Raw genomic sequence first — 14203 nt, 5'->3', positions numbered from 1 at the left:
AGCCCGTGCACCCAAGTATGGAGGGTGGCTCCATAATACCGGGGCATCAATCTCCTCGGTCCCACTGACGGGTTACACGATTAGGACGGACCCTAATGCCTTCCTCGCCATCAGATTCTCATTCATCACCATCAAACAAAAAGGATTCATTGCTGTGATGAGATGAGACATTCCTGTTGCTGTTGGTGAGCTCATGCAATAAGCCAGCAGATGCGTGCCTCAGTGGTCTGAGGGGACACGCAAATGGCGGCGTTCCCCTTGGCTCTGGGTCGTGGTCCAGCTTCCAGGCAGATGCAAACTGTCCCGTTTGGACATGCAAATTCCCCCCCCCCAAAATAACGCATTTCTAGGCAGTTGTTAGAGCTGTGGCGTCAAAAAAGAGGCTGCATACATCTAAAGGATTGTCGACCATTTGTACTCACGGTTCAGAGACTTGACAGCACAGTGCTGCTTCTGTCCATCAGGTTCGAGCAGAGTCCCGTGGAAGACGCAGCCAAAGTGACCTGCGGATGACAAGACGCCGCATCAGTCGCAAACTTCGCCTCCAACCTCCTTTCATTCATTAAAGCGAATAAACAAGGTAAACACCCACGACCACGACCACGCCGAACCAGAACCCAACCAAACCGAATGAATTGATGTTAAGTCTGTCAAATCTCTGCCACGGGCCAGGAACCAAACTCATACTTCCTGTATCGGTCTCCTTCATTGATTCCCACCCACGGCTGAAATAGCGCATTAAAATTTGGATTAAATTTTATGTCCTACATAAGTATAAATAACTTGCATTTGTTCAACATACTTTGACACCTTTAACAACTCGAGTAAATCAGATTATTTTAAGTTACCATCAACCGGGCACTAAATCTGCTCCCCTATGTAACCCAATATGACGCTTTATTCATTAATACCCCTACAAGTTAAGAGGCTCTGCCAAACCCGCCTGAGTTATTGTGCGTTTTATTGAATTATAACTCTAAGACCACGAAGGCTCGCCCCAGACTGGTACGAGTGTGGCGATAAAATGACCTCGGAGTTCTGCCTATCACGTCCTTGCAGATGGCCGAGGGTGTTGGATTTCCAATCCCAACAATGGTCCCTGGGAATGCTGGCTGTGGACAAATCAGCATTTTTAAAAGGCCTGCCCCAAAACGCAGGTTCTTTTCTTCAGGGGACAGTTCAGTTGACGAGGCGGCGGGCTGCTTTCACAAACAGGTTCGGGGTTCTTAAATCTGATCCAAGGCTTAGACCCGCCTGCTCTAAACCGCACATTAGCCGTCAAGGTTGTAGCTGCGGAAATGGCGAATTTAATCACAGTATTGTTTGGTGGTGTCAACTGCAGAAAGGAAATGATCTTTCATGTTAAAACAGTTGTTTTTCTTTATAACGCAAAGCTTGAGACCCACACAAGGATGATTACTGTTTCATTGTGATTCCTAAATGATGTTTTCCCTGTATGCTTGAAAGAGGAGACGAAGTCTTCGATGTCCCCATTGATTAGGAATGCTTTCCTCCCCTGCCCTGCAGAGATCCCCCCTCTCCTTACTCCACTCACGCTTGGATTTAGAAGTGCACATTTATGCACACGAGGCCAAAAATTGGCAGCGTATTCTCAATGGATCTTTGTTCAAGTGCCGTAAAAGACTTTTTCAGCCCCACAGAAATCCGTCTCTTGATTTGACACGTTAACAGCTGTCAGTTCCTCCTGGGAACAACTCTCCTTTTTCCCCCCAGAAAAAAACAAGCGAAAGCCATAATTACCATGTTAATAGAATTGCAGCTAAAGATGTTTGTTCTCCTAACACCGACAGCGTTTGCGTGGTGGCAAACACGACGTATACACAAGTATTGCTGCTATTTTCACGGTTGTGAAACTGAAACTGACCTCTGCCGATGACCTGGTTGAGGTGGAGCAGCAGCTGCTCCCTGGCGATCACCACATGCTGCACCTCAGTTAGCAAGTCTGGGTGGAGGCAGGATGGGTCGATGTGGACGGGGGCCATCAGTAATGGCGACACCAGCTCGCCCTCCATTCCCAGACCCAACCCGCTTCCCAGCGCCACCAGTCTGGGGGACAGGAGCTCCCCATTGCCACCGTAGATGGGAGGACCCGCCCTGCAAGTCTCGGGCCTGTCACTACCTTGATCTGGGGAAGCAAAAGAGATGGAAGCGAGGTCATGGGAGAGATACTGTATCAGAGTGGGGGCTCCAGGGGTCAAGGTGTGTTAAATGATCAGGAAGGGACATCTGCAAAGGCAGAGAGCAACTTGATACTGTGGTGTGGAGGGTAGAAAAGGGTGGGAAAACACAGTTTCTGGTTTCCTTGCTGACATTGTAAACAGATGCAAGTGGAATTATCTAAATTATACCCAGAAAAAAAGAGAAGGCCTGACAAAAACAGTGAGGTCAGATTTGGCCTATCTGTCCCCGAGGACATTGGCTCATTAGAATGTCGACCGACTCAAAAGAGAAGCCGTTCCACTTGGGTTTCTGCAGCAGGAAAATTGCTTTGACTATCATATCTGGGATCATAATACACTGGAGCCTCTCTGCTGCCCCCAGGACTTAGCTAAAGAAACAAAATCCACTCTAAAGGTCCCATCAATGGCTCCGTACCTAAAGGCATCAAAGGCAACAACACCTTCACCCCAGAGTGAGGAATCACAGAAAGAACGTGCAGCTAACTGCACTTGTTTAGGAACATTGCAGCAAGCACAGCAATTAAAAAAAGAACTTATAGTGCAGAAAATAACATTAAATACAATACTGTCATCTAGGTACTAATAGAAAATTATAATACATATTCTAAAACCTCTTTTCCAGATCATCTGGAGACCCTGGTGTTAGTTCAGAGCATGTAAGGCATGCACCGCTAGCCCCACAGGGATGGAAGCACTATGGTGGTATGTAATGACGAGGATGTAAACTGGGGAGGGGGAATGGGGCTTATGGGGTTGACGTACCCTCCAGCAGGTTTGTTCTATAGTCCACTGACTCGTGGGACACCATTTCATTAGTGGGACTGACGCTCCTCGCGTTAGCCAGCCTGTCCAGATGCTGGATGTGACCCCGGCCATCATACCACACCTCAGACAGATCTACAAGTGGAGGGAAGAGCGAAGACAGGGAGAGAGTAAAGGGGGGGGGGGGGTGAAAGTGAGAGAGTAAAGCGGTAAGAGATGAGGAGGGGGAGTTTGGGGGAGAGATGAGAATTACTCAGAAGGGCAAAGCGGTTCAGCAGTGCACCCCAAAATTCTGTGTAACACCCAGCAGGCCTCACAAACCCCAACAGACTCACATGCACACAGGTTAGCGGGCACGCTACGTGAGTGTATGATGGGATGGAACCAAGTACATTATTATTTGCTATGCACAGAATGTGATGCACTTCCAAAACGTATTGATGGTGGGATTGTATTCTGTTCTATTTTAAGTATGAAAGCGTGCGGCTGTCTGTGGCTCTGCTCTCACCATCGATGTGCTTGTTCCTCTTCCACATCAGCAGCGTTCCCAGCAGCAGCAGCAGCAGGCTGACGCACATGCAGCCCACTATCAGGCCCGTGTAGTCCTGCTCCTGCGCCAGCGTCACCTTGCCCAAATGTCTGATGGAGTCGGCCTGCCGCCACTGGAAGAAGCAGGAGGATTCATGGAGGAAACAGCATCGACTTACACTAATCTTCAACAAACATAAACATCTATCGTGAGAACATTGAGGATATGGGGCTGCGTGGCGGCGGTGCTACACACAGGTGTATGTGACACATGCATGGCCTATATAGCTGCATTGCAACTGGTATTCAGGCATATGCATGCAACATAATGCAGAAACACACACACACACACAAGCAGACACACGCACAGACTGATTATATCAGTGCATATTGCTTTTTTTATTATTAGGTTTGGTGGAAATGAGCTTTCTGCTGTTATCTTTTGTTGTTTCTTTTGTTGGCTTGTTGTGTGTGTGTGTGTTTGTGTGTGTTTGTGCCTCTGGTCTGGGGTAAACAAATAAGAAAGTGTGTGTTACAGGATAAAAGGGATATTGGCTGATGAGCTCTGGAGATAAAGCCTTCCCTCTAAGGCCACTTCAGGAGTAAACAGCACACCTCTGCAGCTGATATTAGTCTGTGTCATATTTGTTTTATCTTGTCTATTTTCCCGGAATGCTTGGAGGCATTTTAATACAGTACAAGGATGCATTTTAAAATGGGATTAGGCCGTGCATGGAACGTGCACGTGATGTCCCACACTTTGTCTTTTAAAATCTCTTTGAAAAAGTGTTTTCTGACGCCCCACTAAACCAGTGCTCCATCACTGAATCACCTTTAATGAAGCTAAAAGCAAACCACATTTGAAATGGTTCAGTTGTCCAGAGAGGACAGGAAGTTCCCTCTGTCCATACTGTCCATGTCCTCTTCTCACGACTTCTCCCTCCGACTTACAATCAAGTGACAAGACAGCTGGATGCTGAGCCCTCTCACTCAACGCAGTCCCATAAATCCTCTCTGAGCTGCTTTTATAAGCGACTGCATGAGGACACAAGAGTTACTGAGGTTTCCTGTAAATGATGTGGAACGCCGAAGGAATGTGGCGTTTTCCACGATATTCCCAGGGAGCTGCATGTACGAGGGCAAAGCGATCCTATGAGCCCTTAAACAAATCTACTCTCACTTTGATATCTTGGTTAGTTAACTTCAAAAAAAATAAGCAGGACTTAGAACTGAGTTAATTGATTAGATACTGTAAATATACTGTATTTACTGCCCAACTGTATGAAGATAAAGGCCTTAAAACCCTGCAACAATGGACAGCAGAATGGACCCCTAAATGGTGAGCAGAGCACTTTGTCTCTCTCTCTCTCTCTCTCTCTCTCTCACACACACACACACACACACACACACACACACACACACACACACACACACACAGGCTTGCGTGCGGGCTCTTGCATGTGTACGTAAGGCTGGATGTGGACAGTGTGACACAACAGTGTGATTAAATCTTGATTAAATAATGTTGTTGAGGTGTTCAGGTGTGTGCACAGTGTGTGCATGTGTAATTGTTATTAACGTATCATAAAAATGTGCTGCTAAAAAAAAAATCAGGGATCTTTATTGGGTATATTTTTTGCGTCTAAATGGCTGACTCAAGCTAAAGAGGTCCTCATATTCTGCAGGAGAGCCTGGGAAATGAAGGCAGGAGCACGTGCACGTGCCGGCGCCTCTCACCTCCACCTGCAGCTCCTTGGAGGTGGTGGTCTGCAGCTCGGTGGGAACGGTGCACTCCAGCGTGTTCCCAACCAGCGTCAGGCTCTCGCAGCTGTGGTTAGAAACGGTCAAAACCTGACATTTCATGGCCTCCCGGTCCATCCTGTCGCCCTGCCGGAGAGGAAAGACCGTGAGGATGGAGAAGTGCACGGGTCAAAGGTCAGTGGCTGTAGACAGTGGATCAGAAGATCTGGGGCCTGAAATGGCGGCAGCGCTGGTCCTAAGGCACAGGCAGCGAGCGTGAGCCGAGCTTGCTGCTGCTGGCATGAGTAAGGCAGCTTATTCGGATCATGTGACCTCTGCTAGGATGACAGCACACACCCCCTCTGAGATCTGGCTGGAAGCACACCCAGCAATTGTCCACATGAGTGTTCCTAAATGAGTTAATGACTAATTTGGCTCTTTGGCTCCGCTCTCAGACTTGTTTTCCCCCTCACGTTCACTTCCATCTCTCTGATTCCGTCTTTCTCTCTCACACACGTATAAACACACTTGTCTGAGTGCAGCAGAGAGCAATAAAAAAAAAAAAGATCGCATTCCTCGCGTGACAGCTCGGGATTTTCTAATTTGACACAGAGTGGAAGCTTGCACCTGTTCATGCACAAACAGGCCCGCTCATAGAAAAGGCTGGGCCCCGAGGAGGTCAAGTGTGCGGGGCCCTCCAGATCTGCTGGACTCACATCAGAGCGTCTCACACAGAATGTTTTTTATTAGCGACCAACACAACTGCACAGAAGAGGAGCCCATTATACCAACAGTTGCGTTTAAAGTTTACTAAAGTGCAATTCTGGGAAAACAGTGATAAAATCTGCAGGAAAACCCTGATATTTTTAAGTAAAAGTGGGGGAAAAGGTCAGAATTTGGTTTGATTTAAGTTGAACATTTAGGGATAAACAAAACTATTTTAATAAAAACTATTCTGAATTACATGAAAGTCCCCGACTTTTCCCTTAAACTGTTAATCTGAACCACGGGGATCCCCATGAGTGGGGGGGGGGGGGGGCGCTGATGAGCCCCGATGCAACCTCACAACATCTCCAGAGGTCGTTACACCCAGGCGGTTGTTGACAGAGGAGACAATTCTCAGATTAAAGGTGAATTTCTGGGGCCAAAAAACCCCCAAAGTTCAGACTAAAATGCCAGTGGAGGAAGGTTTTAGGCCATAATTCCTCGTGGCAGATGTTGAACTGCACAGCAAACACACTTACTGATGGCAAATAAGACATTTCAGCAGCAGATTATCAAATAAAATCCTTCCGGAGTTTATTTTCTGGCGGGAAGCCCAGTAAATCAGTACACCAAGTCGAATTAGGTTACAATAACTTCATGTCTCTCTAAATTAGATAATAACAACACTGAAGTTTTAGGTTCTTCTAACAGTAGTAATAAGGACCTGGCAACAAGTTTCCCTCACATTCTGTTGGACTGAGCTGCCACTCAGATAAATGCCCCTTTATTTATGTTTTAGAGGGATTTTGAAGCTGAACACTTATCAGATGACAGTAAATGAGCTCAGCAGCGGTTCTTTATGGGACGCCAACGCCGGCAGGGTGATCAGATGGCGTTAAATGCGCTCGGTTTCGGTGCAGCGCCCGGTACCACCCCCACCCCCTGGGTAGAGGATCAGGAGGTGGAGGTGAGGGGGGGTGGGCAGAGTTTAAATCAGTGTTGGATTTAGCGTCAGGGCCGAGGTCACGTCTGGGAAAAAAAAAAGAGAAAGAGGAAAAAAGCAGGCAGGATTCCCTGTGAGAGGTTCAGCACAGCTGCCACGACCCGTCCAGCTCCAGCCACCAGAAAAAGAAGACAAATGAAAGAAACATGCATTTCATTGTGTTGCTATAATAGACTCGGGGGGATACGGCTTGTTTGAAATGCAGCATTGATATGTCAAAACTACTTTGACCTCGACAGACAGAACAATGCGAGTCAATGGCGAGAACGCACAGAGAGCAATAACGGCGAGGAAGGGACGGGGAGGTCGAGGTGGGGGTGGAAACGATGGGAAACACAGTCCACTTCCTGTTTTTCTTTCGGTATTGTTTCCTTCCCAACCAGACTGCGAACACGCAGAGCTGCTCATGCAAACGTGCGGTGAGAGGTTGAAAGGTTTGATCGAACCTCTTGTGGTTTTGAGTTATCTTGATTAAAGCCCATTAAAAACAAACAAACAGTACGTGTCTGGAACTGCTTGACAGCAGCAAATTGAGCAGCAAAGTAGTTTAATTAGTTTGTGTGGGGAACGCTAACCCACTTCATAAGGAAAGCCGCCTTGTTGCCGTGTTGTTGGTCACATCCCATAATCTCTTGGTAAATTCTGCCCTGGATTTCTCTCTTTTCTTGCGTTGTTCTAACCTTGTTGTTCTGCAAAGCCCTGGGAGCGTTCAGGATTTGTTACAGTCCATAAACGGTATTTTCTTAAGCTTTCTGCTGCTTTCTTGAGTTTCTCCGGCTGTGGGTTCCCTGTCCGGACCGCGACATCCTCACAGAACTTCAGAACAAACGACTATTTCAGCATTAGGATGGAGCTGAAGGGATCTTACTTTGAGCTCTACGATGCTCTTGTTGTCCTTTGAGGTGAGCTTGGGGTCCTGGAAAAGTGGGTCCTCCACATAGATCAGGTCCCACTGCTCCGTCATGTAGCCATCCAGGACAAACGCCACCTTGGTGACCACCGGCGGCTGCAGAGCCAGTTTGGCCAGAGAGGGCGTCGTGCACTGGATGGACGTCCGGTTCTCGCCGTACACGCAGCTCTAAATGCAACACAGGCAGGAGAACAGAGGTCAGGAAGCGGCTGTAGACACAGGTGATTGACAGCCCTGACGACTGAGGCGATGACATCGTCAAGAAAATCATGACAAGCTAATCCCATTCAGAATTTTAATTTAGCCCGGTGCTGCATTTAAACACCATTAAAGTTTAATCCCCCCGAACAAGAAGGGATTAAACGCCTCAACCGCTCAGTTGTCTTTCAAAATAAAATCAGCTGCCCTCAGGTCTTCTTCACTTTGTCATAATAGAGAGAGAAAACACACGGTAATCTTTATTTCTGGCAGCTTTCTTAACACAACACATAAACAGATGTGCCTGTTTTCAGTAACTGCTGTGTTTACTTGCATGGCCTGGGGCCACAACAGTGTTTTTCCCCATGTTGGATTCATCTCACACAGGCCTCGGAGCCTTTGTGTGCATTAATACTTCTCCAGAAGACGGCGAGTGCTGAGACAACACCTTAAGCCTTTCAGTATCGAGCCGTTGCTGAGTTTTAACCTAAACAGAAGGAAACATGGGGACATGGACGCAACAAAAACCCGGAACCTGGCTTCATTTGCTCAAATGGAACCATTTTTCAGTACAAACCAAACCGATTGTGCCCAAAACCCCGGCAGCAGGGGCGCGCCAGCTTATTTAAAGGCCAGAATAATAATTTTTAAATCATGAAAGTGAGCAATTAGAAGCCTGAGGGGGAGAAATCATGGAACCTGTTAAGCTCCTGGTTAGAGGTTTTGGTCACCATCGATGCCACTACATTCCATAAACCTTTCCTTCTTTCGGAGACGTCTGATGGCGGCATGATGTTCCACTCCACTGGTACGCTCCAGAACAAACCCGACTTGTTTGCGTGCAGCAGTGTTGATATTTGTGCTGTGCGAGTGAGAGCGGCGGCGCCTGTTTACCTTTCGGGCAACAAAGGTAAACACGGCCTCGTCCTACAAGCGCAGGAGTTGTTCGGATCAATGTGATTCCAGTAACCTTCAAAATCAACAGAACTCCACCTGCCAAAGGGACCGGCACAGGAACTGGTTCCAACTTAATGGGTTATCGGGTGCAGCCATGCGTGCGATCAACTGTTTTGTTTAAAATGGTGAGGTGTCTATTTACTCAAGTCACAGGAAAAGCTGTGCACCTTCTTCTTAGGAATCAGATCGTTGATCTCTACATTTGGGAATCGTTGGACTCGCTTTTGATTCCGGATCATTTCCAGGCCGAATTCGGGATCCTGAATCTGCAACGAACGCTCCTCCTGACACCAGTTATCAGACGTCTGACCAGTTGGGAACCGCTGAACTTTGGACTCTGGTTGGATTCTGACTTCCAGCACACTGATTGACATGCGACTCCCTGGGGAGGCTCACTTACAGCAGTAGCTGCAGCTCTGTCAGCACAGCACTCAAACTTCCTCATAAACCTCCCAATCCCACTTCCCAATGAGCTCCAACACTGCCATGGACACACACACACACACACACACAAAGTTACAGGCTTCCTCCACTGCCAGCAGGAATAGTGTGTGTGGGGGTGGGAGAGCTGGGTCACCCAACAAAAACAATCAAATTAACCTCCTCCACACACCAATAAGTAACCAGTGACCCTCCCCATTTCACCCATGTCCCAGGGGCGCCGCGAAAGGAAAAATATCCTGTGAATTAGTGGAAACCTCAGTCAGTTTCATTGTTCAGGAGATGTCTTCTCCGTTTCAGGGAAATACACACTCTCAGGGCCGAGGAGGTTTGGACCTTGATTCTGGATCCTCCGCCGACCCCGAAGGATCGTGAGTGTAACAGCTTTAAAAAAGCAACGCTGCCATGGAACGCCCGCATATACAGAGCGTCCTGTTGTGTTTGAGCGCGCGGCGTTGAGCAGGATTTAAGGGCCCGGGATCAAATTGGCATTTCAATTGATAATTGATCACCGGGTCAGACTGACCCACGGGCGTGAGCGCCTCTGTGCCACATGCGTCACGGGTTTCACATCTGAAAGGGAATTCATGACTCTTATTGCACTTGTTTGACGGCCAGCTCATACAATCATATGCAAACAGATTTGTACGCACGCTCATCTCAGCGCCGCCCAACCGCATCGCTGGTGAGGGCAAATAAGAAGCTCTGCGGGGAGCTTTGGAGCGTGCTGCCTGCTGACTGAGGGCAAAACGCTCCTCACTCACCGCCGTGCGCTTCCTCCCTCAGATGTCCTCCAGCTGTGGGGGATCTGGGATAGAGGCGGAAGGATCCGGTGGGGATGAGAGGGACTGAGGACTCGGCGTGTGACTGCGAGCGACAGGTGTCCGGCTAAGCCGAACCAAACCGAGCGTGATAGTGCCGTAAAGCAACACTGGTATGAGGCTCGAGATTGATCTGTGAGAAATCAAGGAGAGCTTTTTTTGCTGTTTTTTAGTGTATGTGGAGCCCCCTTTAGCTTTGTGACCATGCCAGCTTTTCCCAACAGCTCATAAAAAACCCCTTTCATGTTTGTGGGAAAGCTGAGATTGGCTGAGACCGGGCTTTAGAGATCTGAGAGCCAGATATCATGTCGGCACTGGAGCCTTTCCATGCTCCGGGTCCAGCTGAGAGCCACAGATGACTCCGAGGAAGTCTTGGTGATTTCCTTTTCTGACTGGCTTTTAGTGCAAAGACCTCAGAAGTCCTAGAAGACATCTGGCCGCTGTTTCTTTAGCATTCGTGAAGGAATACAGCGTTGGCCCCTTGCTAACCTGTGCTGGTGATGGAACCATAAAATGTTCAAGATGTTTCGAAAAACTAGGACAGTGAGATGTTTACACTGTCCATTGAAAGAATTCCCATTTACTGACTCACGATCCCGTCTGTTGGCTTCATTCTCTCACCTTTTCTCAGAGAAAAGAGTTTGCTCTTCTTCTCTGGTCTAAAGTTAAGCCAGGACAGTCGGTGACGGTGCCTTTCCGTCTAGTTAGCATTGCGTTTAAAGGCCGTCATAGCATGTGTCATCGAAGGGAGAGTGATCTGAATCCTGATTCATCAATCTGGAACACCAGAAAAAAACATGTAGAAAACTAAATAGAAACACAAAGAAAAGAGGAAAAACCCAAAATCGGACTACGAGCTACAGAATCCCCAGTTAAGGGCACCTTTTCAGAACCGTCGCCTCCAGTGACGTCCTTCCCAGACTTCCTGCTGGATCCTAAATATGTTCGATAACAGTGTTGCTGCTGAGCAAGGCAGGGGGGTACGTATGCACATCTGGACACTTTCTAGCTGACTGGGAGATTCGAAGGTGAATTTTATGACTCATACCTAAACTCAGAACCTTCATGTCACGTCTGTTCACGCCATTTGCGTGTAATGAAGCCCGAGTTCCCCAGAGGACCATTGACCGCAGACATGATCACAGGTCAATGGCCGGCGTAAGGGGAACTGAAAGACGAGAGGCTGGGGGGGGGCATGTGTGTGTGTGCATGTGTGTGTGCGTGATCGTGAGCAATTGAGAGATGACGTGCAAACACAGAAGCAAAAGAGGTGAGGATCTATTTGTCGTGGAGATTTTCATGCCCCCCCCCACTTGTTTACTGTGCATTTACTGTGTACGTGTTTACTAATCACATTATTATCTTTTGAACCGAACCTGCCTCGGCATGTGCCGCGGGATCATATATGGAGATAACATAACAACAGAGCTAGACGGCATCTGACCTCCCAAAGGCAAATATCACGCACGCACGCACGCACGCACACGCTGCGCAGAACAAACGGTTGCCTTATTAAAAGGGTTGATTGTTTGGCTCACGAGTCTCCATCTTAAACAACTCGCATTTAAAGAACTGCCACTCCTGTCTGCCCCCCCCCCCGCCCACCCGCCAAACTCTGTCTCTTTGGTTTAGCTTCACAAAAACCTGCAACTCATCAAAGATCTACACAAAACCATGGTGTTGAGTTGTTAAAGAAGTGAAAACAGCATGTTTTACTTCCTTTAATTTACCAGCGGGACTAGTTTTTAATATATGATTAACAGCTTTTAAGGTTGCTTGTAATTAAGCTCCCGCAGTTTTAGTGCGGCGTGCGTGCGTGCGTGCGTGCGTGCGTGCGGACGGCGCGGTGAGAACGTGGAGGTCGGCTAATTTAAACCGCCTCTGGGTCGTTGCTGTAAAGGTTGCTCGGTCTGATGCAGCTTCAGGGACACGTGCTAAGTAGAATAAGGTCTGAAGGAAGTGGGGACAGAAAGATCCTCCAGGCAGAGGTGGAAGCTGGATCGGCGGTTTGGAGTGTGGATTTTCCATTTCCCTTTTTCTCACACTTGTCCGACTCTTACGCTTTTCCACTGCCAGTGACTCCCGGTGATGAGTCTCTCTCTGTCTTCAGGGGGGCAGTTTGAGTGTATAATGTAAATACCATGCATGTGACTGGGAGGTATTTGGAAAAAGACGATTTTACGCTGCTGCACATCAATGGTTTCGCTTCTGTTACATCAAACCAGAATAATATTTATGACCTGCACTTTCTTAACGGGAATCTTTTAAATCGGAATATTTTGTTTGCTTGAATCCCAGAATAATGAGTGATGGAGATGTTTATTGCTCACCACGTGAAACACCTCAGCATCCTGCCCGGTGGTGAGGACCATCTGTGGCTGCAGGCCAGACTGGAGGAACAGGCCATGAGCCGCCACTGTGCAGCCCCCACTAGGAAGAGGGAGGGACGGGAACAGGAGTTAGCATCAGCAGACACTTCATACCTCCGCTGGGAGAGAACCTGCTGTTAGCATTAGCAGGTTTGCTTCATTTCACCTCCTACTCATTTCCTTAATGCGTGAGTCTGTTCAAAAACATTCCCGTCCAACCATATGTTTTTCCTCTTGTTTCGAATGAAAAACAACGCGAGTTTCCTCATCACCTGACGAAGGAGCGCGAGGGCTGGATGCTGCTGATGATGGGGTCTTGGTGGTAGGTGTACAGCACCGGGGCGTCACGCGCCACCGAGTCCACCGTCAGCCTCACGGGTTGCTTGGAGGGAACGGCGTGCGGAGGCGTCTTACACGTTAGCATGGTCGCGGACAAGCTGTTGGAGGAGAGGGAGGAGGGCAGACTCTGAGCCGAAGGGTGAAATGAGCAAGATTTTCCAAGGACCTGTAAAATTCCACATCATCATCTAAACTGACCTCTGAATCTTACAGGCTGCTTTCCCGACTGTCACCTCTCGCTTGTTTCCAGTGTCCAGGAAGGCTCCTCTGATGGTCAGCATGGTGTTCCCAGATTTTGGCCCGAACGTTGGAAAAATCTCAGAAACGACGGGGTCCTATAGACGCAAAGGCCCACGTGTGCGTCTTGTGTTAGTGCGTTATAATAAACTAAGCATACATTAAGAGAATATTCCAAAAGGATGCTTCTTACCACAAAGGTGAAGCCCTCTATCGTGGCTATTTTGTGGCCACTGGTCACTTTCACCGTGTGTCCCGATGGCGTAAAATTCCCAGAAAACATGGGTGAACACTGGATCTCAGTCCACCTAAACACACCCCCCCCAAAACAACACACAGAGCAGGCATTATACCCCGGAGCCACCCGGCATTTCTCCTAATTCAATGACCTCCGACACACAAAGAGGCCATCTCCATCCAGGATCTGGCGCTGTGTTTATTCTTTTCCCCGCCATAATTTATAATGATGTTGTTTGTAATGAAAAAAAAAAAGCCTCGGTGGATTCGGAAGACTGGAAAGTCGAGATGCTGCGACTTTTCCCAGCAATTTTGCAGTTAGAGGAGTCATGTGTTGAATGCGGCAGACAGACAGACAGAGGGGCGGGGGGGGGGGGGGGGGGTCCTTAACATTCTTTCTTCAACACAATAACCTCTATTAAAACCTCTGCCCCTATAGGATGCCAGTGCACGGGTCCCTTTATCTCAGAAACACTTGACAGACACCCCGTCTCTTTCTCCCCGCCTCTCAAATGCTGGTTTTTTTTGGATAACGTGCACAATAATCCCTCTCCTCCGCGGTGGCAGACGACACTGTGGACTTCCGCACCTGGAAACTGGTTCCTGATATAAATCACCGGAGCTCATCCACATGTGCCGAATAAAACGATCACAAAGGTGCAGCGGGTGAGTTCTTGGCAGTCACACGGGGACTCGAATAAACACGCGTCTGTGGCCACATCTGTCACGGAGACAAATAAAACGTGGAAACTCTC

General features: G+C 48.2%; 1 protein-coding gene across 2 annotated transcripts in view; it reads right to left on the bottom strand.

The window, feature by feature from the left end:
* met (MET proto-oncogene, receptor tyrosine kinase) overlaps positions 1–14203 on the bottom strand; it is a 40451-nt gene that overhangs the window by 4811 nt on the left and 21437 nt on the right. For both annotated transcript variants that reach the window (XM_057052169.1, XM_057052170.1), the window contains exons 7-16: positions 13405–13519; positions 13173–13309; positions 12908–13072; positions 12597–12696; positions 7808–8017; positions 5229–5378; positions 3472–3625; positions 2964–3098; positions 1886–2146; positions 423–503 (exon numbers count right to left, since the gene is read on the bottom strand). In XM_057052169.1, coding sequence (XP_056908149.1) covers positions 423–503; positions 1886–2146; positions 2964–3098; positions 3472–3625; positions 5229–5378; positions 7808–8017; positions 12597–12696; positions 12908–13072; positions 13173–13309; positions 13405–13519 — 1508 coding nt within the window. The remainder of the gene's footprint in view (positions 1–422; positions 504–1885; positions 2147–2963; positions 3099–3471; positions 3626–5228; positions 5379–7807; positions 8018–12596; positions 12697–12907; positions 13073–13172; positions 13310–13404; positions 13520–14203) is intronic.

Source organism: Takifugu flavidus, chromosome 13 (genome assembly GCF_003711565.1).
Source record: "Takifugu flavidus isolate HTHZ2018 chromosome 13, ASM371156v2, whole genome shotgun sequence".
Taxonomy (NCBI): domain Eukaryota; kingdom Metazoa; phylum Chordata; class Actinopteri; order Tetraodontiformes; family Tetraodontidae; genus Takifugu; species Takifugu flavidus.
The sequence above is the reverse complement of the archived record's forward strand: the minus strand, read 5'-3'. Positions and strand labels throughout refer to the sequence as shown.